Below are 23,727 nucleotides of genomic sequence, written 5' to 3' on the forward strand. Positions count from 1 at the left end.
GTAGCTCAGCTGGTAGAGTGCTTGCCTCGCAAGCACAAGGCCCTGAGTTTGATCCCCAGTACCGAAAAAAAAAAAAAAAATTTATAAGTTACCAGTTAACACACTGAAGGATTAAAATTCTATGATGATTTCAACAGATGCAGAAAACGCAGTTAACAATATTCAGCACTTATTCATGATTTCAAACAAACTTCAGAGCAGACGATTAAGTATTAAGATACTTAATGGTAGAAGACTGAATGCTTTTCATCTTAAGATCAGGAACTAGGGTTGGGGTTGTGGCTCAGTGGTAGAGCGCTTGCCTAGCACATGTGAGGCACTTGGTTCAATCCTCAGCAATACATAAAAAATAAATTAATAAAATAAAGGTGTTTTTTTTTTTTTTAAAAGATCAGGAACTAGAAAAGGATTTGATTCTCACCACTTTAGCATTGTACTAGAGTTCAATCAGGCAAGAAAAAGAAATGACGATTAGAAAGAAAGCCTTTTTTTTATGAAGTCATAAATGGAAAATTCATAAAATCTACCAGAAGTAATAAGTAAATACTGCAGGGTTACAGGTTACAAAGGTAATATACTTAAATTGTATTTTTATATACTAGCACTCATTTAATCTGAAGTTGGAGAATGAATTTTAAAAACAGTAGCATTCATAGTAGCATCCAAAACTATGTCATGCTCATGGATAAATTTAACAAAATGGACAAAAGCTCTGCATTGAAAATTATAAAATATTGCTGAGAGAATTGAAGGAAGGTTTAAATGGAGAGATACTCTATTGATGTATTAGAAGGCTTAGTGATAAATCCCAATCAAAATCTTTGTAGTTTGTTTATAGAAATTGACAAGCCAGTTCTAAATTGAAAAAATAGTAGAGTTGGAGGTCTTTTAAAGTTTTTTTGAGATTCTGGGGATTGAACCCTGGGCCTCCTGGGGGAACTATATCCTCAGCCCCAAAACTGGAGGTCTTTATCTGACTTTAAGATTACGGTAAAGCTATATTAGGACTAAAGAATCAATGAACAGAATAGAGTCCAGAAAAAAATATATAAAAATGGGGCCATATGATTTTCTACACGGATGCTAAAGTAAAAGGAAAGTCTGCAGCAAATGACAATGGACCAATTGGGGGCAGTTAAGTTTAACCCATACCTTACATAAAACTCAGAATTAATAAGAGATGGATAATTAATCTGAACATAAAACCATGGTGCATACCTGTAATCCCAACAACTTGGTAGGCCAAAGCAGGAAGATCTGAAATTAAGGCCAGCCTGAGCAACTTGTTAAGACCATATCTCAAAATTTAAAAAGTAACTCAGTGGTAGAGCGCTCCCCTGGGTACAATGGGTACACATACACACCCTCACACAACTCTGAAACTTATTTTCAGAAGAAAATACAGGACACCAATTCTTACTCCCCCTCCCCGCACCCTGCCTCTTTTACTGACAAGATTGACCAGTTATTTTCTGGTATAGGGGTAAGTTACAGGATGTTTCAAAAATTGCCAAATTAAAGTTTAATGCATTTCAACATTTGTAAGTTTAACCTCAAAAAGTTTTGTTGGGGAGTGGCTAGAAGTATAGGTGAGGTAATAAAGGGAGCCTATTGATTATTCATGAAACTGGTGGCACACACCTGTAACCCCAGCGTTCAATCCCCAATACCAAACAAAAAAGAAAGAAAAAACAAGCAAGCAAACAAATTTAGGAAAATCATTATTCAGATTTTAAGACAGCCCAGGTTCACAGCCCTGGTTCTGCCCTACAGCTTTGAAAACCCTAATAAATGACTTAATTTTTCAACTCTCAGTTCCCTCATCTGTTCTTGAAACCTACCTTCCAATACAATATGGCTTACAGCAACAGCCAGTGTTAGGTTTATGATGGTCCCTTCCCCTCCTTGGGGTCTCAGCTGAGCTTACTGCCTTCCCACCCAGCATTTCCTTAAAAACTGCTCCCTACCCCCAACCATTCGTTAGGTCCAGTTTGGCTGGAAACTTTCATATCATGGCCTTCTGGTGCTGGGGACTTATAGAAAGTACCTGCTCTGAAAAGGTTTGCTAGGGATGACTGTGTATTCTTACCAGAAAAACATTGAGAACATAGTTGCTACTGAAGACCTGAGTGTTAGAGACAAGGAGACCTCCTATTGTCTGTGGGGCTGTTTTCCTCAAAGGGGTCAAAATCCTTGAGCTACCGTCCTCAGGACAAGCCCCCGCTTCCCACTCCTTGTTTACTGAACAGTGTTCCCTAAGGAAGTGAACTTGCATTAGCAGGGTGGGAACAGTACCACAAAAGCCACGCTGACCCACGAAGTTCTCTCTAAAATAATTAGAATAAATAAAAGAGGACAGTTAGATTAACAGCTAACCTTTATTGATCTCTAATGATATGCCAGACACTCTGATTATTTTTCTTATTGTTGTTTGTTTGTTGTTGTGGGGTACTGGGGATTGAACTCATCTCCAGCCCTATTTTGTATTTTATTTAGAGACAGGGTCTCACTGAGTTGCTTAGTGCCTTGCTTTTGCCTTAGCCTCCTGATCCCCTGGGATTACAGGTGTGCACCATGTTTTTTGTTTTGTTTTGTTTTGTTTTGTTTTGTTTTATGATGCTGGAGATCAAACCCAAGGCCTTGCCTATACTAGGCAAATATTTTACCGCTGAGCTATACATTCCAACTCCTTTTCTCAGCTCTTTATGAAATAATGAATTAAAGTAGTGTTTTAATAATAAGGTACTGTTTTAGATCAATTCTTATAAGTGAAACAGCCAGAAGAGTCCCTTTGAGATAAGTGGGGTACTAACAGTACACTATGAGCCCAGGACTTTTGACTTTTGAGTCTCCTCTCCTAAAAGACTCCTGTTTTGATATTGATCTAGGGAAGATCCTGAGCCTCCCCGACCCCTTTCTTTCCTCCTTGCTCCTGCTCAGCCCTACTCAGCATTGAGGGGCTGTGGCTGACCCTTTGCCAAACTCTCACTGAGAAGACTTTCTTCAGCTCAGATCTGCCTTAACTGATTACAAAAGAGTGCTTTTTGCAGAAAAGTCTGTTGATAATAAACATCTTATTCATAAATGTTTGAGTGGTTATTTTTAATAAAAATTAATTTAACCTCTTCACTTGTCAAGTTGCAAATGTGGTTATCAGGACAGGTAAGATAAACCGTGTGATGAAAGGATTTTGCAAACTCTAGGTACATAATAAAGAAAACCCTCTTTCAACATAAAGGTGGAAGTAAATGTTAAGGAAGATTAGAAAAAAGCTTGCCATTAATGCCACTGCTTGTTTGGGGAGCATTTGCCAGTTGGAGGCAGAAAGAAAAGTCTGGTGAATATTTTTGGTGAGTATCTCTCTTAGCAAAGCTCAGGACAGATTTAGCATCAAGAAAGATAGCCCAGTGCGAGGCATGGTAGTGCACAACTGTAAGCCCAGCAATTTGGGGGACTGGGGCAGGAGGGATCATAAGTTCAAGACCAGCCTGAGCAACTTGGCAAGAATGTATCTCAAAATAAAAAGAACTGGGGATGTAGCTCAGTGGTAGAGCTCCCCTGGGTTCAATCAATCCCCAGTGCCACAAAAATAAATAAATCACTTCCCTGCTCTGAGGATGATTATATTCTACTAAAGTAAACATGAAACAAACAAGGAAAAAGCATACAGTATAAATACTATGAGAATTAAAATAGGGTGGCTTGGTGGAGTTTAGCTGGCTGGCTATGATTGTATGGTCTGTGGGAACATCTATGAGGAGGTGTGACACAAATTAAGGCCTCATTGGGAAGGAACCAACCACACAGCCAAAGGGGGAATAGAGTTTAAAATTAGTGTTTTAGTAGTTGAAGCAAACCACTAGTTAATAGAGCAGAGGAGGGAAGTCAAGCTAACTAGAGCCCAGGGAAGGGAGGGAGGGAATAGTTGTAGTTGTTGAAATCAAAGTGGTGGAAAAGGGTGAGGAGGGACCTCAGGGGAATAGGCAGAGAGGAGAGGTGATCATTCCTCAGAATTTGTGAAGTCCATCTGAGAAATGGAGCTCTGCGGGGATGGGTGAGGTATCCTTCCCCATGTGGAGCGAGTGGGCTGAGAGGAGTTGCATCCTTATCAACAGGAAAGAGGATGGAAGAAGAGTGCAAACTTTGGAGGGCTTATAGATGTGATGGACAATTAAAAGCTTCTCTTGGGTTATCTTTTTCTGAAGAAATATATGACCAAAAAGCTAGCTGGCAAGGAGTGGGGCAGGAGCAGCCTGAGAGAAGGCAGAAGGAGCCAGCCCATCTGTTCCTGCTCCCTGGGAAGTCAGGCCGAGTACCCTCCCGTAGCAAGTCCTTGGTCTGGTTCTCGGCCCCATAGCCTGGGTTGGATATGTCTTAACGCCAGTTGTCACTTTTCCCCTCAGAGATCAGAGTGTTATCTGGAACACTGCCATGGAGGAACCACAGTCGGATCTCAGCATTGAGCCTCCTCTGAGTCAGGAGACATTTTCAGACTTATGGAACCTGTGAGTTGGTTGGGTTTTTTTGTTTTGTTTTGTTTTAGTTTGGTTTTTTTGTTTTGTTTTTTGGTACCATGTTTTGCTTATCCACTGAGCCACATCCCCAGCCTTTTCTTATGTTTTATTTAGGGACAGGGTCTCACTGAGTTGTTTAGGGCCTCCCTAGGTTGCTGAGGCTGGCTTTGAACTCAACATCCTCCTGCCTCAGCCTCCCAAGCCACTGGGATTATAGTGTGCCACCATGCCCAGCCTGTGAGTGAATCTCATGGGAAGGGCAGACTTGCTGCCCAGCACCCCTACAGGTTAGCCATCTTAGCCTGCCCTCCCCAACCCAGTCCCCAGTCCCCAGCCCCCTAGCAGAGGCCTATGGGAAGCAAAAATTAATAGTGCTGACTTTCTGCTTTTGTCTTTCAGACTTCCTGAAAACAATGTTCTGGTAAGGACTGGAACTGGAAGGGACTAGGGACTTGGTGGGCTAGTGGGCTGGGAACCCAGCCTTAAGACTCTTCTTTTGCCCATCCACAGTCTCCCACACTGTCCTCTCCCATGGAAGATTTGCTACTATGCCCAGATGTTACAAACTGGTTTGAGGAAGACCCAGATGAAGCCCTTGAAGTGTCGGCAGCTTCTGTAGCAGAGGCCCCCACACCAGCAGCCCCTCCACTGGCGGCCCCTGCACCAGCCACCTCCTGGCCCCTGTCATCTTCAGTCCCTTCTCAAAAGACCTACCATGGCAACTATGGTTTCCGTCTGGGTTTCCTGCATTCTGGGACAGCCAAGTCAGTCACATGCACGGTCAGTGGCCCTGAAGAGCAAGCTTTCATATGACCTTTCAGTGCCTGGTCTTATTCCCCTGTTTGTGTGTGTGTGTGTGTGTGTGTCTAGAACTTGAGGATTCCTTTTCAGCCTTGGGCTTTGTAGACATTATTTATGTTTTACCCATTTAGTCTGTGGACTTTTACCTGTCCCAAAGTTGAATTTTCTCTCTTAACTTTAGGCTTTCATCTTTCACACCTTAACTGTCAGCATCTCTCTCCTGGGAACACAGAACTTTTTCTTGCTTATGTTCATTTCTTGGCTTTTGAAAATAAGCTTCTGAAGCCAGGTGCTGTGACCTGCATCTGTAATTCCCACTACTAGAGAGTCTGAGGCCATAAGGTCCCTTGAGCCCAGAAGTTCAAAGCCAGCCTTTGCAATACAGTGAGACCCTGTCTTAAATGAACAAAAAGCCAGGAGTGGCACACACCTATAATCCCAGCAACTTGGGAGGCTGAGGCAGGAAGACGGCATATTTGAGGACAACCTTAGCAAGTTAGCAAGACCCTGTCTCAAAAAGTAAAAAGTACTGGGAATGTAGCTCAGTGGTAAAGAGCCTCTGAGTTTAATCCCCATTGCCAAAAAAAAGGGGAGAAAATAACCTTTCTGTGTGTAGACCCTAACTCCATTATCTCTAGCTATCCTCTCCCATGGTTCCTGGCATCTAGTAGGTTCCCAAGCAGTGCTTATTCATTGGATCCCCTTTTTCCCTTGTTTTATTTGTTGGCTTGTCCCCACCCTTCAATTCTTCTCCTTTCTCCTACAGTATTCCCCTTCCCTCAACAAGCTATTCTGCCAGCTGGCAAAGACCTGCCCTGTGCAGCTGTGGGTTGACTCAACACCCCCACCTGGCACCCGGGTCCGCGCCATGGCCATCTACAAGAAGTCACAGCACATGACAGAAGTTGTGAGGCGCTGCCCCCACCATGAGCGCTGCTCTGATAGTGATGGTAAGTGATCAGGGACCTGAGATGGGACAGAGCTGGCTGCCCAGGGTCCCCGAGCCTCTAATTTGTCCCTGATTGCTTTCAGGCCTGGCCCCTCCCCAGCATCTCATCCGAGTGGAAGGAAATTTGCGCGCAGAATATTTAGATGACAGAAACACTTTTCGGCATAGCGTCGTGGTGCCCTATGAGCCTCCTGAGGTCTGCTTTGGCAAATGGGGTCTCTGGGAGGAGGGGACTGGAGGGGATTATCATTGGCCACCCAGGGAGAAAGTAAGGGAACTTTGTCCTGCCTTTTTTTTTTTTTAGCACTAAGGATGGAACCCAGGGCCTCACATATGTTAGGCAAGTGCTCTAGCACTGAGCCACACTCCCAGCCTGCCTGCTTCTTATTCAGTGCCCTCCCAACCCTGCGAGGTGTGCAGAGCAGAAGGGTTATCCCTACTCCTTAAGTGAAGAAACTGAAACTTCTAGAGGCTGCAGGCCTCCATGCCTGTCACAGATCTTGTTCTTCCCAGGTTGGCTCTGACTGTACCACCATTCACTACAACTACATGTGTAACAGCTCTTGCATGGGAGGCATGAACCGGCGGCCCATCCTCACCATTATCACACTGGAAGACTCTAGGTAGGGATCCACATGCCACCCTTCACACTGGCGTGCTCCTCTCCATTCTCTGCTTATCCCTGTCCCCCGAGCCCCACCCCATACCACACTATTACTCATTGTTAACTGTCACCTGACCTCCACAAGTAGAATCTCCTCTGCTATTTTCTCTCAGAGCCCTGTTCTCTGGCTTTGGGACCTATCTTACATGTGGCTTCTCCTTAGTGTCCCTGGAGCTGGAGTTCAGGTTCCAGATGGGAAAAGTGCAATTAGGAGTAGGTGGGGCCCAGCTTAGAGATAGGGCAAGTAGGACCCAGTTTTTTTACTGCCTCCTGCTTCTCTTTTCTCATCCTGGACAGTGGTAATCTGCTGGGACGGAACAGCTTTGAGGTACGTGTGTGTGCCTGTCCAGGGAGAGACCGTCGCACAGAGGAAGAAAATTTCCGCAAAAAAGGGGAGCCTTGCCCTGAGCCACCACCAGGGAGTACTAAGCGAGGTAAGTAGGCAGGACAAGAAGAGGTGGAAGGGGAAGAGAGGGTGCAGTTGTGCCCAAAATTTACTCTTTGCTCACCTTTTTCCCAGCACTGCCCACTGGCACCAGCTCCTCTCCCCAGCCAAAGAAGAAACCACTGGATGGAGAATATTTCACCCTTAAGGTATCAAGTCTGAGAGAGACACAGTCTCTTGCATATACTAATTGGGACTGGAGAAAAGGTGTATTTATTATTTCCTCTGTTCATATCCCAGGTTCTCACAAAGTTATTATCAGATTGCAAGTTTTCAGTCTAGCACTCTTAATACTTTTGACGGCTTTATCTGCAATTAGGGCAGTTGCCATCAGGGGACAGTGGTGCCTCAGACAGTGACCCTTGGTTATACCCAAATTGAGAACACTGACTTGTACCACAGTATAGGTGCTTCTCTACTTAAGATGGGATCGCCTCCCAGTAAGCCCTTTGTAAGTTGAAAACTAACAAATCAAAAGTGCAGTTAGGGCTTTGGGTGTGTCTCAGTTGTAGAGTGCCTGCCTAGCATGTGTGAAATCCTGGATTCGATCCCCAACACTGCCCCTCCACCCAAAAAAGGGAAAGAAAGTACAATAAGTCCACCTAACTTAAACATCACATTTGAGCAATACAGTGTACTGTAGAGTATCATGATCATGTGTGTGTTAGACAGCAGCTTACTGCCACTGTTCCACATCAACAAAGAGTATCATGCTACATATCGCCAGTCTGGAAAGATCCAAAATTCATGTACACATACACACACACACACACACACATATATGTCAAACCATTGTAAGTTGGGGACCATCTATGTGTTTATAAGGATAAGCTTTCAAAAGGAAAATTGTTGGGCTCAGGGTAACTTAGTGGTAAAGCACTTGCCTAATACATATGAGGCCCTGGGTTCCATCCCCAACCCTACAAAAAAAGAAAAAGAAAAATGTTAAAGAGAGCATGAACTAAGGTGGGCACTGTAGTGTGTGCCTGTAATCCCAGTGATTTGAGAGGCTGAGACAGGAAGATGACAGATTTGAGACCAACCTCATCAACTTAGTGAGACCTTGTCTCAAAATAAAAAATGAAAAGGACTGGAGATGCAACTCAGTGGTAAAGCATCCCTGGGTTCAATCCCCAGTACAAAAAACACAAAAGAGCATAAGCCAAGGACTGGGGAGACTGAGGTAGGAGGATTATAGTTCAAGGCCAACCTTGTAACCTAGTGAGACCCTGGCTCAGTAAAATTTTAAAAAGGAACTGAGGTTGTGACTCAGTAGTAGAGCACTCACCTAGCACACAAGAGGCCCTGGGTTTAACCCTCAGCACCACATAAAAATTTTAAAAAGGTAATGTCTGCCTACAACTAAATAAAAAAACTTTAATTTGAAAAGGGCTGGGGATCTAGCTCAGTGGTAGAGCACCCCTAGGTTTGATCCCTAGTACTCCCCCTCCCCCTCAAAAAAAAGAGACAACTTGAAAATGGTTCTGTGACTTTGCCCAATCCTCTCTGTCCCCCTTCACCCCTGCTACAGATCCGTGGCCGTGCACGCTTTGAGTGGTTCCGAGAGTTGAATGAGGCCCTGGAGCTCAAGGATGCCCTGGGTGAAAAGGAGCCAGGGGAGAGCAGGGCTCACCCTAGGTGAGTGACTATGACTGGGCCTTGCCCCCTGCCCCTCCTAGTTGGAAAGCCAGTTCTGCCTTCATAGTAAAAGGCAGTGGATCCCATCTCACTGGTTCTGTCCCTGCTCAGTATACTTTAGTTTTTCTCCTGTTGTGTCATATTACCACTTCCCTGCCTCTGGCTCCTCCAACCCAGGAATGAGTGTGGATACTTCTTTGCCATCTTGGCAAGTCCTAGCTCAGAGCTGTTGGGGGAACCTGGTAATTTTATGAAAGTGATAGGCAGAACCTGTTGGGGGTTACTCAACCTTGCCAAGTATTAGCAGGTCCTGTGGGATCTTGTTACTCACCTCTCTCAGGCCTAGTTTGCTCATTTATAACGTGGTGTAAGGGAAGATGAAGAGATTGATACACACGGGTATCCTCAAGTGCTCAATGAACATATCTGCAAGTGGTGTGACCATCCTAACTTAAATTCCCCTCATTCTAGCCTTAGATCCTTCTAAGCCTTGATCAGGGAAAAGGGGCCTAGACCATCTCTCACCTATCATATCATCTTTCCTCTTCCCCTTTTCTGTTTCCCCTACAGCTACCTGAAGTCCAAGAAGGGGCAGTCTACCTCCCGTCATAAAAAACTAATGTTCAAGAGAGAGGGGCCTGACTCAGACTGACATCCTCTGACTCTTGTCCCCCATTCCCACTCCTGTCCTCCTTCCCTAGCATTTTAGAACTTGGGTGCTTGAATCCCTGCTTAGTATAGGTATACCTCAGAAATGCATTGTCCTGGAGTTCCATTTAAGTCAGCCTGCACTGGTGTTTTGGGGAGAGGTGAGATCTAGGACATACCAGCTTAGCTTTGAAGGTTTTAACTGTGAAGAGTACTGGGGAGAGGGAAGAAAATGTTCTTGCGTGTAAAGGTTAACATACAACCAGCCATACGATGGGCTGGAAGCCCCATTCTCCAACCATGTTAACCAGAGAAGCTATTTCAAGTTGTTTAATTTCTCCTAACTTCAATACCCACATCTATGAAGCATTGATCATCATACCTACCTCACGGGGTTTGTTGTGAGGGTTAATGAAATAACGTGTGTCTGGTCTTGAACCATCTTGTATTACCTTGTGGCTGGGACTTGGCCCCCTTGTGGTTGTTGGTTGCCTGCTCCCATTGGGGGGATGGGTTGATGGTTTCCAAGATTGAGCAGCTGGTTAAAGGGAAGGAATTGCCAAGTCTCTGCTGGCCCAGCCAAATCCTGTCCAACCTCTTGTTGAACCTTGGCACCTGAAAGGAAATCTCATCCCATCCCACAATCTGGAGGATTCCATCTCAAGCTTATGTAGGGTCTGTGTCCACCAAGATCTGTTTTACTTCCCCCACATGCTCAGGGTCAGGTTTTTGGGGTTTGGGTTTTTTTTTTAATTTTTTAGTTTTTTTATCTGTTTGTTGGCATCCTACAAAGCAAATCTGCATTTGTCACCCCACACCTTCTCTCATTTTATATCCCCTTTTTATAATGATTTCTTGTTTTACAATAAAACTTTGCTACCACCTGTGTGTTTGGTGGATGGTCCCCCAGGTGCAGCAGTGGGTAAGGAGGTCATGCTGGGGTATAGCCATCTGAGTCACCAGGGTGGGTGGGCTGGGGTGGGGGGCAGCCCCTAGGCTCCAGAAGGGGAACAAAGACTGGGGACTGGGTCAGTCTGTGGGCTGCATGACAACAAGGGAGAGGGGTGACTCCATTCATAACTCGGGAACCAACTGTCCCTCCTCCCCTCCTGCCAGGGCTGGCACAAAGTTCTTGCCCGCCCCTGCTTCTAGTTGGGCTGCTGTCTCCTCAGCAGCCTCTCAGCAGGATTATGGGATTTAAATGTCTGATTTAGCAAGCCTGAGCCTCTGGGGTGGCCATCTGCTCTACAGGAAAGGGGCAGGGTACCTGGGTTCCTAAGGGGAAGGGAGTGGGTGCTAGTGAGTGAAGAGAGACACCAGTGGAGACCTGTCATACGGGGTCCCAGGGAACTGGGGGCAGCTAAGGTGAGGGTTGGGGCCTTCCCAGCATCCTCTCATCCTGGGCCTGGTGCCAGGCAGTTGAATGAATTAAAGCTTTACACGCTGCCAGGAAAACCTTTGAAAGGGCTTCTTGGGGTAGGGAGGACAGTCGGGTTGGGGAGCCCAGCACCTCCTGCCCTGTCCTGTTGCTTAGTGCTGCTGGCTCCCAGGGAGGGGGGCTAGGGCCAGGCTTTCCCAATTGGAGGCTGTGGCCTGGGCCACTGCCCAGAGGGATAGCAAGTCAATAGGCACGTGGCTTGGTCTCTTGTCTCCTCCCTGGTGGTAGAGAGGGTTAGGTGCTAAGGTCCAGAGGACTTTGGGGACAACATCTGCAACCTATAAACCAGGTTTTAAAAAGTGCTAGTGGGAGCCCTTTGCCTTGCCCCAGTGTCCCAAACACCTCGGAAGACACCACCCCACCCTCAAGACCATTTTCCTTGCTTACTAGGGAATATCAAATATTATTCTGGGAGGCCCAGGTCCACCTCTTTGGGATAATTGTTTTATTCATTCATTGGTGGTGCTGAGAATCAAACCCAGGGTCTTGCACATGCTAGGCAAGTACTCTACCACTGGGATATACCCCTCAGCACCAGATACTTTAATTTTGTCCTCCCCCTACCTACCAGGCAAACCAGAGCTCTTATAACTCAGTCCTTCTTGCTCCTATGTATAGATAGGGCACTTTGAGAAGCTTCATTTTTCCTTTTTCTCCAGCTTTATTGGGAGGTGTAATTGATCCCAAAAAAGGTATGATATGTTAATGCATACCTATAGTCCAAACACTCAGGAAGCTGAGGTGGGAGGATCACTTGAAACCAGGAGTCAACATGTATACATCATAGGATGATTACTGCAATTAATACAGCTCTTACCATGCAGTTACCATTTGTGTATATGTGGGTGATAAGGACACAAGATCTACTCTTTGCAAATTTCTACTAAACAGAAAGGTTGCCTTTTTTTCTTCCAGTGCTAGGAATTGAATGGATCAAATCCTAGCCTTGTACATACTAGGCAAGTATAAATTCTATCACTGAATTAAACTGTCAGCCCCAAAATATGCCTTTTTGACCAACATCCAGCACCCCCTTACTCTAAATATTTCTCTAGATTGTGTCCTTAGCTCTCTTTTACTGGTGTAAGCACTCTGGAAAGCTGATCCGTTCTGGCTCCATTAGTTCCTTCTCTGGGGGCTGACTTTCAAGCCAGCTCTGCAATGAGCTGTGTGAACTTCCACAAGTCCCACAAGTGGGACCTCTTTGGTCCCACTTACAGCCATCTTTCTGGTACCTGTGTCTTACTCCAAGCAGTGAGGATCTGTGAGCAGAAGTGTGCTCTGCCTGCAGCTGAAAGCCCAACGTTTATCCAACTGAGATCTGGAATCAATTCTCCCAGTCTTCTCCTGGCTCTAATCCAGGTTTGATTTAACAACTTTTTCTGTCAGTATATCCCTTTTTCTTTTAGGCAGGGCAGGTAAGTGTGGGGGTTGAAACCAGTCCTTGAGTGTGCACTACTCCTCTATCCCCCATCCTATTTTTCAATTTAGAAAACTTTACTAATTTCAGGAACACAGATCCCCAAATCTAAAAGTTGTACTCTGGAAAAATAGAGCTATAAATGCTTTTGTTGTTAAAGAGAAAAGAAAGGAACAAGCTGGTGACCCACATCTGTAATCCAGCTACTCAGGGAGGCTGAGGCAGGATTGCAAGTTCCAGGCCAGCCTGGGCATCTTAGCCAGGTCCTGTCTTAAAATAAAAACTTAAAAGTGTTGAAGATATAGCTCAGTGATAGAGCATCCCTGGTTCAATTCTCAGTATCATCAAAAATAAATAAATAAATAAAAATTTTGCTAAGGGCTGGGAATGTAGGCTCAGTGATGGAGCACTCACCCAGCATGAATGAGGCCCTAGGTTCCATCCCCCATGTTAAGGGGAAAGAAAATCATGCTGACTTCATTGATATTAAAAACCTTGTGAAGATACTAAAAAACTAGAAACCAAATTCATTTATAAATATAGATGCAAAATATCAAAATATAATAGTGAATTTTAAAAATATTATAACCAAACAGGAGCACAGAATTATTATTCCAGGAGCACAGAATTGATTTACTAGCAGAGAGTCTATCAATGTAACTCATTGTATTAACAAATGAAAAATATATATGATCATATCAACAGATGCTGAAAGGAATTTCATTAAATTTCAGCAGCTGTACCTTAAAAAAAAAAAAATTAATTGAAACAGTAAAAGACTGGTAACAGGATACCAATAAGTCAGTATTATCCTAAATAAACGCTAAGATAATTTCAATTAAAATGGAAATTATACAGAGACATCCACTAACAATTGAGTTTTGTGCATTCACAAGGGTGAAAAGAGGGAGAAAATACATCACTGGTTTAAAAAAAAACTTTTTTTGGGGGGGAAAGGGAGGCTTGCTGGGGATTGAACACAAGGCCTTGCATATGTTAATCCTGTGTGTTCTACCACTAAACTATATCCCCAGCCAAAGTTATCATAAATTTAGAGAATAATAAATACCCCATAGTTGTTTAAAAAAAAAAAACAGAATGGGGGTTTTGGGTATGTATAGTTCAGTGGTAGAGGACTTGCGAGGCATGCAGGAGGTGCACAGCTGACCCCCAGCACCACACCAAAAAGGTGGGGGGCACGATTTCCTTGAGAGGTACCCAGAAAACATCTATAAAACTCCTGAAATCAGCAAGGTACAGTGGCACACTCCTGTAGTCCCAGCTACTCGGAACACATTAAGGCAGGAGATTCCAGGTCTGAGGCCAGCCTGGGTTTAAAAAAAAGAAAAAGAGGGTGGGGGGGAAGAAAAAAAAATAACAATGAATCAAAAACTATTACCCTAGGCAAATGTATGATTACAAAAACGGTATGCCTCTACTTCATGTACAAACAGAAACAAGATGTATCCCATTTGTTTACAATAAATATGAATTTTAAAAAAACCTGAAAAGTCTGTGAAAAAAAAAAAGGTCTGGGGATGTAACTCAGAGGTAGAAGTCTCCTGGGTTCAATCCCCAGTTCTTGGGGTCAGGGGGTAGGAAGCCCAACCAGATCATTATGTCTTGGTTTATGATTGGTAGACAAGCCAGGGGAGGTAACAAGTCTAGAAGTAGATCTCTACATATAGGAACATCAATATATGGTCAAAGTTGACATTTCAACTCAATGTGAATAAATTACAGTTGTTCTTTTCAAATAAAACTGGTAAAACTAGAAAAATAAAATGATATTGGGTCAGGTACAGTGGTACATGCCTATAATCGCAGCAGCTCCAGAGGCTGAGGCAGGAGGATTGCAAGTTCAAAGCCAACCTCAGCAACTTAGTGAGACCCTTTCTCTAAATAAAAAAGGGTTAGGGGTGTGGCTCAGTGGTTAAGTGCCCCTGCGTTCAATCCCCAGTACCAAAAAAAAAAAGATGGATCCCAAATTTATAACACACACGCATGCACACACACACAATCAACCAGATGAATTAAAGTAAGTGTGAAAGTTAAATTGAAATTGAAATCCTAAAAATAAAAAATTCCAGACAGTATGAGTATAGTGACTAGAAACTCATGGAAACTTGGACAAGGGAAGAAGTCAAAATATAAATGAACAGCTGTAATCCCAGCAGCTTGGGAGGCTGAGGCAGGAGGATTGCAAGTTCAAAGCCAGCCTCAGCAAAAGCGAGGCACTAAGCAAGTGAGACTCTGTCTCTAAATAAAAATACAAAATAGGGCTGGGGATGTGGCTCAGTGGTCGAGTGCCACGTGAATTGAGTCCCTGGTAACTGCACCCCCAAAAAATGAAAGAACAAATAAGCTTATTTGAAAATATGAGAATAAAAAACAGAATAGGGTTGTGGCTCACTGGCAGAAGACTAGCCCAGCATATATGAGACCCTCCGTTCAATTCCCAGCACTGCAAAAGAAAAGGAGCCAGGCTTGGTGGCACACACCAGTAATCCCAGTGGCTCGGGAGGCTGAGGCAGGATGATCACAAGTTCAAAGCCAGCCTTAGTAATTTAGCAAGGTCCTGTCTCTAAAAATATAAAAAAGGGCTGGGGATGTGGCTCAGTGGTTAAGCATTCCTAGGTTCAATCCCCGGTACCTTTTAAAAAAAAAAAAAAAAGGCAGCCTGACAACTATAATCATAATGACTCTGGAAGCTGAGGCAGGAGGATCACAAGGTCCTCTTAGCAACTTAGCAAGACCTTGTCTCAACATAAAAAAAGGACTGGGGTGTAGAATAGTGATAGAACACCCCCGGGTTAAATCTTAGTCACTGAAGGGGAAAAACTGTGTATGTGTTAAAGTTGTTCAAAGCAAATACTAAGACCGACTCTGCAAAAACAGCAAAAAACAAGCCCCACAAAGAAAATTAAAACTAGCTATCAACAACACATTCCCTCCCCATATGCCACAGTAAACACTGTATATATCAATTCATCCTTTGTTTTATATGCACAGCACTGTGTGTGTGTGTGTGTGTGTGTGTGTTGTTTACATAAAATCAGGACCCTACAGTTCCTAAATCTCTTCATTTTGCAATCTCTTTATCCTGGTCAACTTGTCTCACCTGTCTCAGCTTGTGGATGCTCTTCTCTCCCAAACCACTCCATCTTTTTAAGCTCCAGTTTCAAGCTGCCTCCTCTAAGAAACCTTCCCTTCAAAACCCCCAACAGAAAGTGTAGACCACTCTTCAAATTTTGTCATCACCAGCTCTGTGCCCTTCCCTGAAGCATGTCAGGGTCTACCTTGTATGAAAGTTTCTCCTGTGCTCCACACCTCTCCCATTAAACAAGGGAGCTTGTTCTGGACAGGGACTCTGCTTCTTAAGTGTGTCCTATGGTGCCTAGAATGTACACAGGAGGCACTTTTTAAGTCTCTCTGTATAAGGGAAGTCTCTTTGCCTCTCTTGAGTGATCTCAAGATAGTGTATATTAAATTAGTTGAGGTGAAGAAGGTGAAGAGGGTGGATGCTTGGACATTGGAAAGAAGGAGTCAAAACTGAGGGGCAGCCACTAAAGCCTGGGTAACCCTTAGGATCACCCAAATCCACCCTCCACCCACTTCCCAGGGTGGTTCTAAATGCTCAGAAAAGGAACAGCCTGCACACAGGGCTCTGTGTATGATATATATTTATATATATAATTGCTCTTATTTTATTGTACTTTATCCTCTTTACAGTAGATCTGACACAGGCATTAAATAACTGCAGAGAGACCATTGGGAAGGAAGAGGGTGCAGGAAAACGTGGGGACCCAAAAGGAAGAAAGAGATCCAGCAAGATGAAAAAGGGAAGGGTGGAGTGTGGAGGCTGCAGCATTAATAAAGAAAAGGGAGGTTAGACAGGGTGGGGAAGAGAAGGGAAACCAGAGGAGAAAGAGTTAAAAATGCCTCTTTAAAGAATACTCAGAGCAGGAGGCCTCTCATTTAACATTCTATGGGCATTATGGGTTTTTTTTTTAAGAAGGCAAACAGGTCTGAAGGAGATGGAGCCAAGAAACTCAGAGAGGAGAGTATTTGAAACTACAGGCTGGCATGCAGAGGAAGGGGACTGAGCTTGTGGTCAGCCCATAACTTTTTAGGAGAAGCCAGAGAGAGGATGGTGCGGGCAGCTCTAGGCTCAGGGGAAAGAGGTGGACTAGTCCCCCAGCCAGCTGACATTTCCAAGGTGGCCACTGGGGATGGAGCCAAGATGGCTGCCCCTCCCCCAGAGCTCCCTGGGAAGTAGAACTTGAAGGATATTCTGGGAAGGCGAATGGGGGAAGGGAGCTATCCGTAAAAACAAAGTGAATATTCAGCCTAGGTCAAGCCTGCTTCTCTGAGTAGTGACTATGTAGATGACAGGAGGGACCAGGAAGGAATTGGAGTCAGGGACCACTACAGAATTCTCTAGAAGAATCAACATGGACTTCTCTCTCAGTTTCTCATTTGCTGGCTCATGGAGTCACCATAGGAGTTAAAGCAGGATGTGCCAGGAAAGAGGGAAAAGGCCACAGAACCAATTTGTCCTTAATTACAAATGGCTGCTTTTCATTGGAGGGAATAGGGATAGGCAAGAGGAGGGGAAAGACCTGCTGGAGGAACCAGAAAAGTCAAAACTACCAAGTCGGCAACTGTAGAGATGGGGAAGGAATGCAAGAGAGAAGGGTAAAAGAGCTGGAGCTTAGGAATGGGAGAAAGGAGTACCATGTTCATTTCCATTAACGAAAGGGCTGAAATGAGGCCATCTGTGTTTGTGGGCCCGGAGCGGGTTAGTAGGCATTTTCTATGCTCTCAGGAAATAAGAACGGAAGTGGGAGTTCACAACTAAATCACAACTAGAAAGACTCCTAACTTCTCTGGTCATCTTGGTAGCCAATCTATCTATCTCTGGCTGAGCTAAGGTAGGTGGCTCAGAAGATGGTGGAAAATGTGTATAGCATAGTCAGGGAATCACAGTGGACATCGGGTTGGGTTGAAAAGTCAAGGAAAAGGGGGTGAGGCTTAGACAAGTCATAGCTCTGTTATAAAAAATACCTTTGGGGGGTGAGGGAGGGATCAGGCAGGGTCAGGGACATTCCAGAAGCATCCACAGGAGAGAGGTGGGGGCGGAAGAAGAGGGGCCTCAGGTTTTGTTGATGCGGAGTTTGAAGGCCACACGGCCGGCAAACTTGTCTCGCTCATCATCCGTGGCAATGTTGGCAGCATTGATGCGGCATTCCACATTCACCTCCACATTGGGGGTCACATTCAGGAACTTCACGGCCACCAGGGGCTGCGTGTAGTTCACCTGGGCCAGAGGAAGAAAGCTGAGGGTCTAGTCCTAGGACAGCTCAGCCTCCTTCCCAAAAACCCCATAGCACCCCTTGAGGAGCCATCATCCCAGGCTCCCATGGGACTTACATGGAACTTTTTGCCATAGTAGGGGAAGTACATGAGGTCGATGTTGCCATTGGCAGGGAACATGACAAAGTGGCCAAGATTCTCAGCATCTTCATTTCGCTGTGGGGGTGCAGGAAGGTAGGGGGTGAGCATGTTAGAAGTGGCAGATACACAGAAGTTCACTGGATTTCTCTTTGCACTTCACCCCAAATTATTCCTATCTTGAATCTGTTTCCCTTATGTTGTGCATATGAATGTGGTGTGTCTGCATATCTGTACAAGGGGATGGCCTGTCTCTCTCATCAAACTGGGAACTCCTGAAGGATGCTAATGACATGGAGACCTTCTACTCTACCACCAACCCCCAAGTTCTTACCCCATCCTTGGGAATCAGTCTCTGGAGCAGAGCCAAGAGAGAACAAATAAACAGTAAGGGCTCAGTAGGAAGAAAAGGAAAGGCTAATGGAGAGGGGCAAGTTTCTGGAGAGGATAGTGGGGAGAAAGCAGGGTTCCAAGGACAACTTAATGGTGGTAGCAGATGGTGCTAACGGATCAGCAGCTACCAGATACCTAAAAGGAACTCAAATGGGAGGGAGGGCAGGAGACATGGACAATCTGGAAATAAAGGAGAAGGTGGAAAGCCAGGGGGAGAAGTCAGAGGCCAGGACTTTAATGGAGGACGGGATGGGTCTGTCCCCAAGAAAGCAAGGTTCTGCATCCTAGAGAGAAGCTAGAGGGGCTGAGTCCCTTAGAGTTAACCACATTGGAACCCACTCTTACCCCCTTGTCCCTGTAATGTTGGGGCCTCTGGAAGCAAAAATAGATGATAAGAGAAGGATGAATTACATGGAAACCATGAAGGACAAACAGGTGGGCTGATGGATAAGGTCCACGAACTCACCTTCCCAGCACAGGTAACATTCATGCTCTGGTTTGCGCCTGCATAGAAGTTGATGACCTGGTGTGAGGAGAGAGGGTGGTGAGAGTTGGAGGAAGTCACCTTATAGGCATCCAGCTGTGGAGCTTAGTCTCCAATAGCCCCACCTCTCTTGTCCTTTCAGCTATTCAACAACAAAAAATCTCTCTAGTGTCCATTAACCCCAGGGAAAGGATACAACAGTCAACAGGTGGTGGCCCCTGCTCCCTCCTCCAATTTCCCTAGGGACCAAGTCATGGGTACCCGGTTCATCTTGATGAAGACACAGGGCTGCCCAGTGCTGTAACCATAGTGGGTGGGGTCCCCGATGCCAGAGCAGTTGCCCAGTTGGGTCCGGTTGAATTGGCAGGAACGTTTCGGATAGTTGAGGACCCCGTTATCTGGCTGCTCATAATAGCGCCCAGGGCGGCAGACATCATTCTTTTGGGCTTGGATGGAGTCGTTGTAAGCTAAGGAGGTGGGAGGGAGAGAGTCACAGGCCTAATGTTCTACTTCCAGGGTCCCCAATCCCCTGCCCAAGGTCCTGTACTGGCACACTGCCAGTCACACACTCACGCTCCAAGAACTTGTTGAGCTTCTGAACATGCTGATCCCAACTTTCAGTGTCACTGATGTTGACAATGACATCAAGGTTCTCAGTCTTAGGACGAATCATCAAGCCTATAGCCAACACGAGTAGGAATAGGAGTATATAAAAGATGAGAGGTCACATGCAGAGAGAGGGAAGAAGAGATAAGGAACCCCAGGGTGAAGGAGGGGCTGGTGATCTGAGATGGTCTTCCTGTGAGCATCCCCTAACCCCCAGATCACATAACTTCCAGCTGCAGGATATAGGAAGGAAGGAAGATTTCAAGCAGAATCTCCAGCACATAGTGATTGAGTCATCAGAACTAGTCTCCTGCAAAGAACTTTGAGTTCCTTTTGAAGGTTTGGGGGCACAATAGCATTTAATAGTGGCTGGTGGGGGAATCTCATCACTCACCCGGTGTGGCCAGTCGGTCCTGGTATTTGGGGGTATGGTCAGAGACAGTCTGCAGCATTACCCACATGGTGAGGGTGAACATGGCTGTGAGGAAGCCATAGAACACAAGGTAGAAGAGGAGGATGAAGGCTAGAATGAAGGAAATAGAAGGTTCTATGTCTCCCACCATGATTTCACCTAGCCCATTCACCACTTTCCCACTCAGAAGTTCTGCCCTAGGTTGGGCTGCTGAGCTACAGAATGTCTTCAAGCACCCCTGGGTGCTAAATGAAACAAACTGGAAACAGGCAGCATGTCCGGCTTACAACCATGACTCCAAGCCTGGTCCTAGAGCATAGTGAAGCCTGACCATTTAGAAGCCACAATAGACCTAAACTTTCATTGCTGTGATAACCACAAGAATAGGCCACTGTCATTTTGCCCCTAATTACACTTTCAATTTCTCAACAATGCATGGTTCCGAAAAGGAACATTTGTTATCACTATATTGGTTTGAATGCTTAGTGCTGTCCTAGTGCAATGACTTTTAAAGCTGGTACTGGCCACTCTTCACAGCCAAACTCATCATTCTACAGAGCCTGAACTCTCAGGCTCAAAGAGCAAAATCTCTCCATTGGCACTCTACTGCATCCAAATCTTCAAAGCAGCTCCTGAAATAAAGGGCCTAACACTCTGGCTCAGCTACAAAGTGTCTGAGACAGCTGTCAGATCTTCAGCAGCCATCCCACCCTCAACTCACACATGGAACCCTGGACAGACTGGGAGAAAACCTGGAATTCCCCTCAGCCTTCCCTTGACTTCACCTCTCTGTCTCTCCTCTCTTACAGTCTCATGTAAGGACTTGTTTTTCCCACCACCCTTGACTATCAGTCTTTCCACCTCAGAAAACACTTCCTCTATGAAGTCCTCAGACTGTTCCAGGATTCACAGATCCCTCACATCCCAGGGGCTGGGCCTCAAGCTCCCTGAAGACAAAGATTGCATTAGATCTTCCTCATGGGCCAGTAAAGCCCTAGATAGGTGGTCTGATGGGGACAGTGTCCAATCAGAGTGGACAAATTGTAAATTGTCACACAGTATTCCTTGTGCTTTGACTTCCCCAGCTTGACAATTCCTTTTAGACAAATTTCACTTTCCATCTGCACCTGTGCCTATCACCAGACCCCCCGTGAGGAAGGACATCAGGGTCCCTCCACATCCCCTAAGTCTTGCCATGGTGGTGGGGAGAAGCTTCCCCAAGCCACTGGAGTTCCATAGACACCAGGATTGATGATGTATCCATCTAACCAGTGACCACTCCTCCCTCCACCACCGACTTCTGAGCAGAATATATAGTCTGGAAAACCTCAGTGTTGCCCCCTCCCCAGCAGCACCCTACCCACAAAGAAACCAGGAAAGGCTCCAAACGCCCAGTAGTGGGTTATAGACAAACAACTTCCGCTATGAAGAACCCTCCTACACCCCCCTCCCAGACCCGCCCCCTCATGAATGTTCCCAGGGTCCTGGGGTTGGGCTCCAGCTAAAAATAGACGGGCTTGGCTAGCTAGGGAGAGCTAGCTGGAGAGGGAAGGGGCACTCTTTGGAGGTGGAGGTCGACCGTGTACAGCTACAGGCCCAGAACAGGAGAACCGAGGCGCGGACACGCGCGAAGAGCTCGAGACCCCCCGCCCGAAGGGGCTCCACAGGGGGCGGGAAAGCGGCAGTGACCTACTTTCTAAACCGCCTCCGCAGCGGCCAGCCGGGAAGATTAGACCGGTGATTGGGCCCCCTCCCAGTCCTGAGCCGGCAGGGGGGCCGGACGCCAGGGACCCGGCAGGGGAGCTGGGGCCTCTCCAGTTGGACCCTGCACCCACGAGGCGTCGCCCGGCGGCCTCCCCCAGACCCCTCGTACCCCAGCTGGTCCCAGTGCGGCCCATGAACTGGTGTGTCCTAGGGTTCCACACGAACTCCTTCCACTCCTCAACCACCTGCCCGCAGCTCTTCTTCTCTTTCTGGATGACCATCTTGGCCGCGCGGAGCGAGTCCCGACGCCGGGCGGGGGGCTGCAGAGAAGCGGGGGCGACGCGCGCCGAAACCCTCCACGCGCTGGAACGCGCGGGAAGCGAAGGCGGAGGGGGCGAGGGAGACCCCCCTCAGATATGCAGGTGCTGTAAATTCCGGGGTGCACGGCCACGCGCTGCGGGGTGCTGGCAGCACGGCGGAGGTGCACCGATCCGAGGCCCCCCGACTGCGATGAAAAGGGGACTGTCAGCAGGGGAGGATGACAAGGGGAAGGGGTGCGAATGCACTTTCACCCCGCAAACCGCCTAGAAGCAAAACGAAAAGCGATGTAAAAACAGACGGCTACAAAACCCGAACGAAATGCTGAAAAAAGCGGGGTGCAAGGAGGCAGGGAAAGGTGGGGGAGGGAGGTCGCCCTGAAATCCGAGATGCAAAGAGGCTGTGGAACACGGCAGGTGGCGGTTCAAGGCTCCTCCGCCAAGCGGAGACCGCCGCACCACTGGTGGCCCAGCCGTGGGGGGTGGGGCGGGGACGCGCAGTTGAGGGACAGACTAGGATAGGGGTTCCCCAGGCGGAGGCTCCGCTCCTCAGCAGTGCGGGGCCCGCGGTCGCTGCTCGCGGTCTTTATACTCTGAGACTTCAAGGGTACCCGCCCCTTCCCACCCCCAGAAGCCCCGCCTCCTCGACGCTAGCACAGGCGAGCTTATACATATGCAAATATGAGAGAGATTGGGACTGCCCCCTGCCGCCTCTTTGGAACCTGGCGGTCTCTTCCCTACCCCCACCCTAGGACTGGAACGGGATGGGAAGAAGGGGTAGAAATCATATCTGGATGGAGCGGAGGGAAAAATAACCCCAGAGCGACTCATAGGCCAAGAGGGAATCTCGAAGGTTGGGGCCCCTGCAGGGAGTTACAGACCAAGACAGTGATGCTGCGGAAGACCCCAGGACGTAGGACAGAATGTGAGAGGAGTATAGGGAAAGAGTAAGAGACCAGGAAAAATGAGAGTGCAGAGACCGACCGAGATGCTTGAGCAGTTGGGATGTAAGCTAGACTAAGCCACACAGAAATGTACAGAAGCCACCTAAGTACACTTCCTCTTCCAGTCTCCCAGTCTCTTGTGCATTCCACCTGATTCCATGCCTTTTCCATCTTCCCCAAAGCTCTCCCAACACCACATTCCTAGTCCCAGCATTAACCTGAAACCCCAGCCCTACAGTCAGTTCTGCCTCCCCTTAGCCCCCCATGTCTGATCTCTCCTCCTCATTTTCCTATTTGGGTCAGCAAACATTTATTAAGCACCTACTAGAAACAGAGTGCTGCTCTTAACCCTGTTGAGGCCAAGATTGTTTAGACTGAAATTGCAGCTCTCACAGGGCTAGAGAGGCCCTTTCTAGTAGGAAAGACCTCTAAATACCATTTAAGAATCATTATCTCAGGGCCAGGGTGATAGACCACTTAAGTTGCATGTGTGAGACCCTGGGTTTTTCCCCTACATGGCAGAGTGCTTATCTCTGATTTTTTTCATCTTTCTTCAAATATTGTCACTTGTGGGGAGGATTTCCTTTTCTTTTCAATTCTCACTCTTGATTCCAGCCCTCGCTGTCTCACTCTTGTTTGACAAGAGTGTATCTTGTCAAACTCACTCCCTTTAGACCAAGGCCACCTTACATGTTGGGAGACCTGCTCAACTACACAAGGCATGTGCTCAGAATTGCTTGGTTTAATGTTCCACTATTGCCAACTTGAAACTCTTAAGTTTTGGCTTTGAACTTGTGTTTTGTAAGTAAGGTCCCATGGGACATTGGAATATTCATGTGAGCAAAAGAGATAATATCACACTCAATTCATTTGAGATGTTCTATGAACATGGAATT

General features: G+C 46.4%; 2 protein-coding genes across 2 annotated transcripts in view; one reads left to right on the forward strand and one right to left on the reverse strand.

The window, feature by feature from the left end:
• Tp53 (tumor protein p53) overlaps positions 1 to 10,541 on the forward strand; it is a 12,977-nt gene extending 2,436 nt beyond the window's left edge. Inside the window, exons 2-11 of the mRNA XM_047545682.1 lie at positions 4,404 to 4,505; positions 4,914 to 4,935; positions 5,025 to 5,294; positions 6,082 to 6,265; positions 6,348 to 6,460; positions 6,778 to 6,887; positions 7,226 to 7,362; positions 7,449 to 7,522; positions 8,905 to 9,011; positions 9,582 to 10,541. Coding sequence (XP_047401638.1) covers positions 4,432 to 4,505; positions 4,914 to 4,935; positions 5,025 to 5,294; positions 6,082 to 6,265; positions 6,348 to 6,460; positions 6,778 to 6,887; positions 7,226 to 7,362; positions 7,449 to 7,522; positions 8,905 to 9,011; positions 9,582 to 9,663 — 1,173 coding nt within the window. The 5' untranslated portion in view covers positions 4,404 to 4,431 and the 3' untranslated portion in view covers positions 9,664 to 10,541. The remainder of the gene's footprint in view (positions 1 to 4,403; positions 4,506 to 4,913; positions 4,936 to 5,024; positions 5,295 to 6,081; positions 6,266 to 6,347; positions 6,461 to 6,777; positions 6,888 to 7,225; positions 7,363 to 7,448; positions 7,523 to 8,904; positions 9,012 to 9,581) is intronic.
• A 5,642-nt stretch (positions 10,542 to 16,183) lies between these two features.
• On the reverse strand, positions 16,184 to 22,453 carry Atp1b2 (ATPase Na+/K+ transporting subunit beta 2). Its single transcript, XM_047547308.1, has 7 exons — positions 21,740 to 22,453; positions 19,849 to 19,977; positions 19,422 to 19,526; positions 19,110 to 19,315; positions 18,831 to 18,887; positions 17,951 to 18,049; positions 16,184 to 17,837 (listed from the first exon to the last, which is right to left on the reverse strand). Exons 1-7 carry the CDS (start codon positions 21,849 to 21,851, stop codon positions 17,673 to 17,675), a joined length of 873 nt encoding a protein of 290 aa, XP_047403264.1. The 5' UTR covers positions 21,852 to 22,453; the 3' UTR covers positions 16,184 to 17,672.
• Between the last annotated feature and the right edge of the window lie 1,274 nt (positions 22,454 to 23,727).

This window comes from Sciurus carolinensis, chromosome 3 (genome assembly GCF_902686445.1).
Source record: "Sciurus carolinensis chromosome 3, mSciCar1.2, whole genome shotgun sequence".
Lineage (NCBI taxonomy): Eukaryota > Metazoa > Chordata > Mammalia > Rodentia > Sciuridae > Sciurus > Sciurus carolinensis.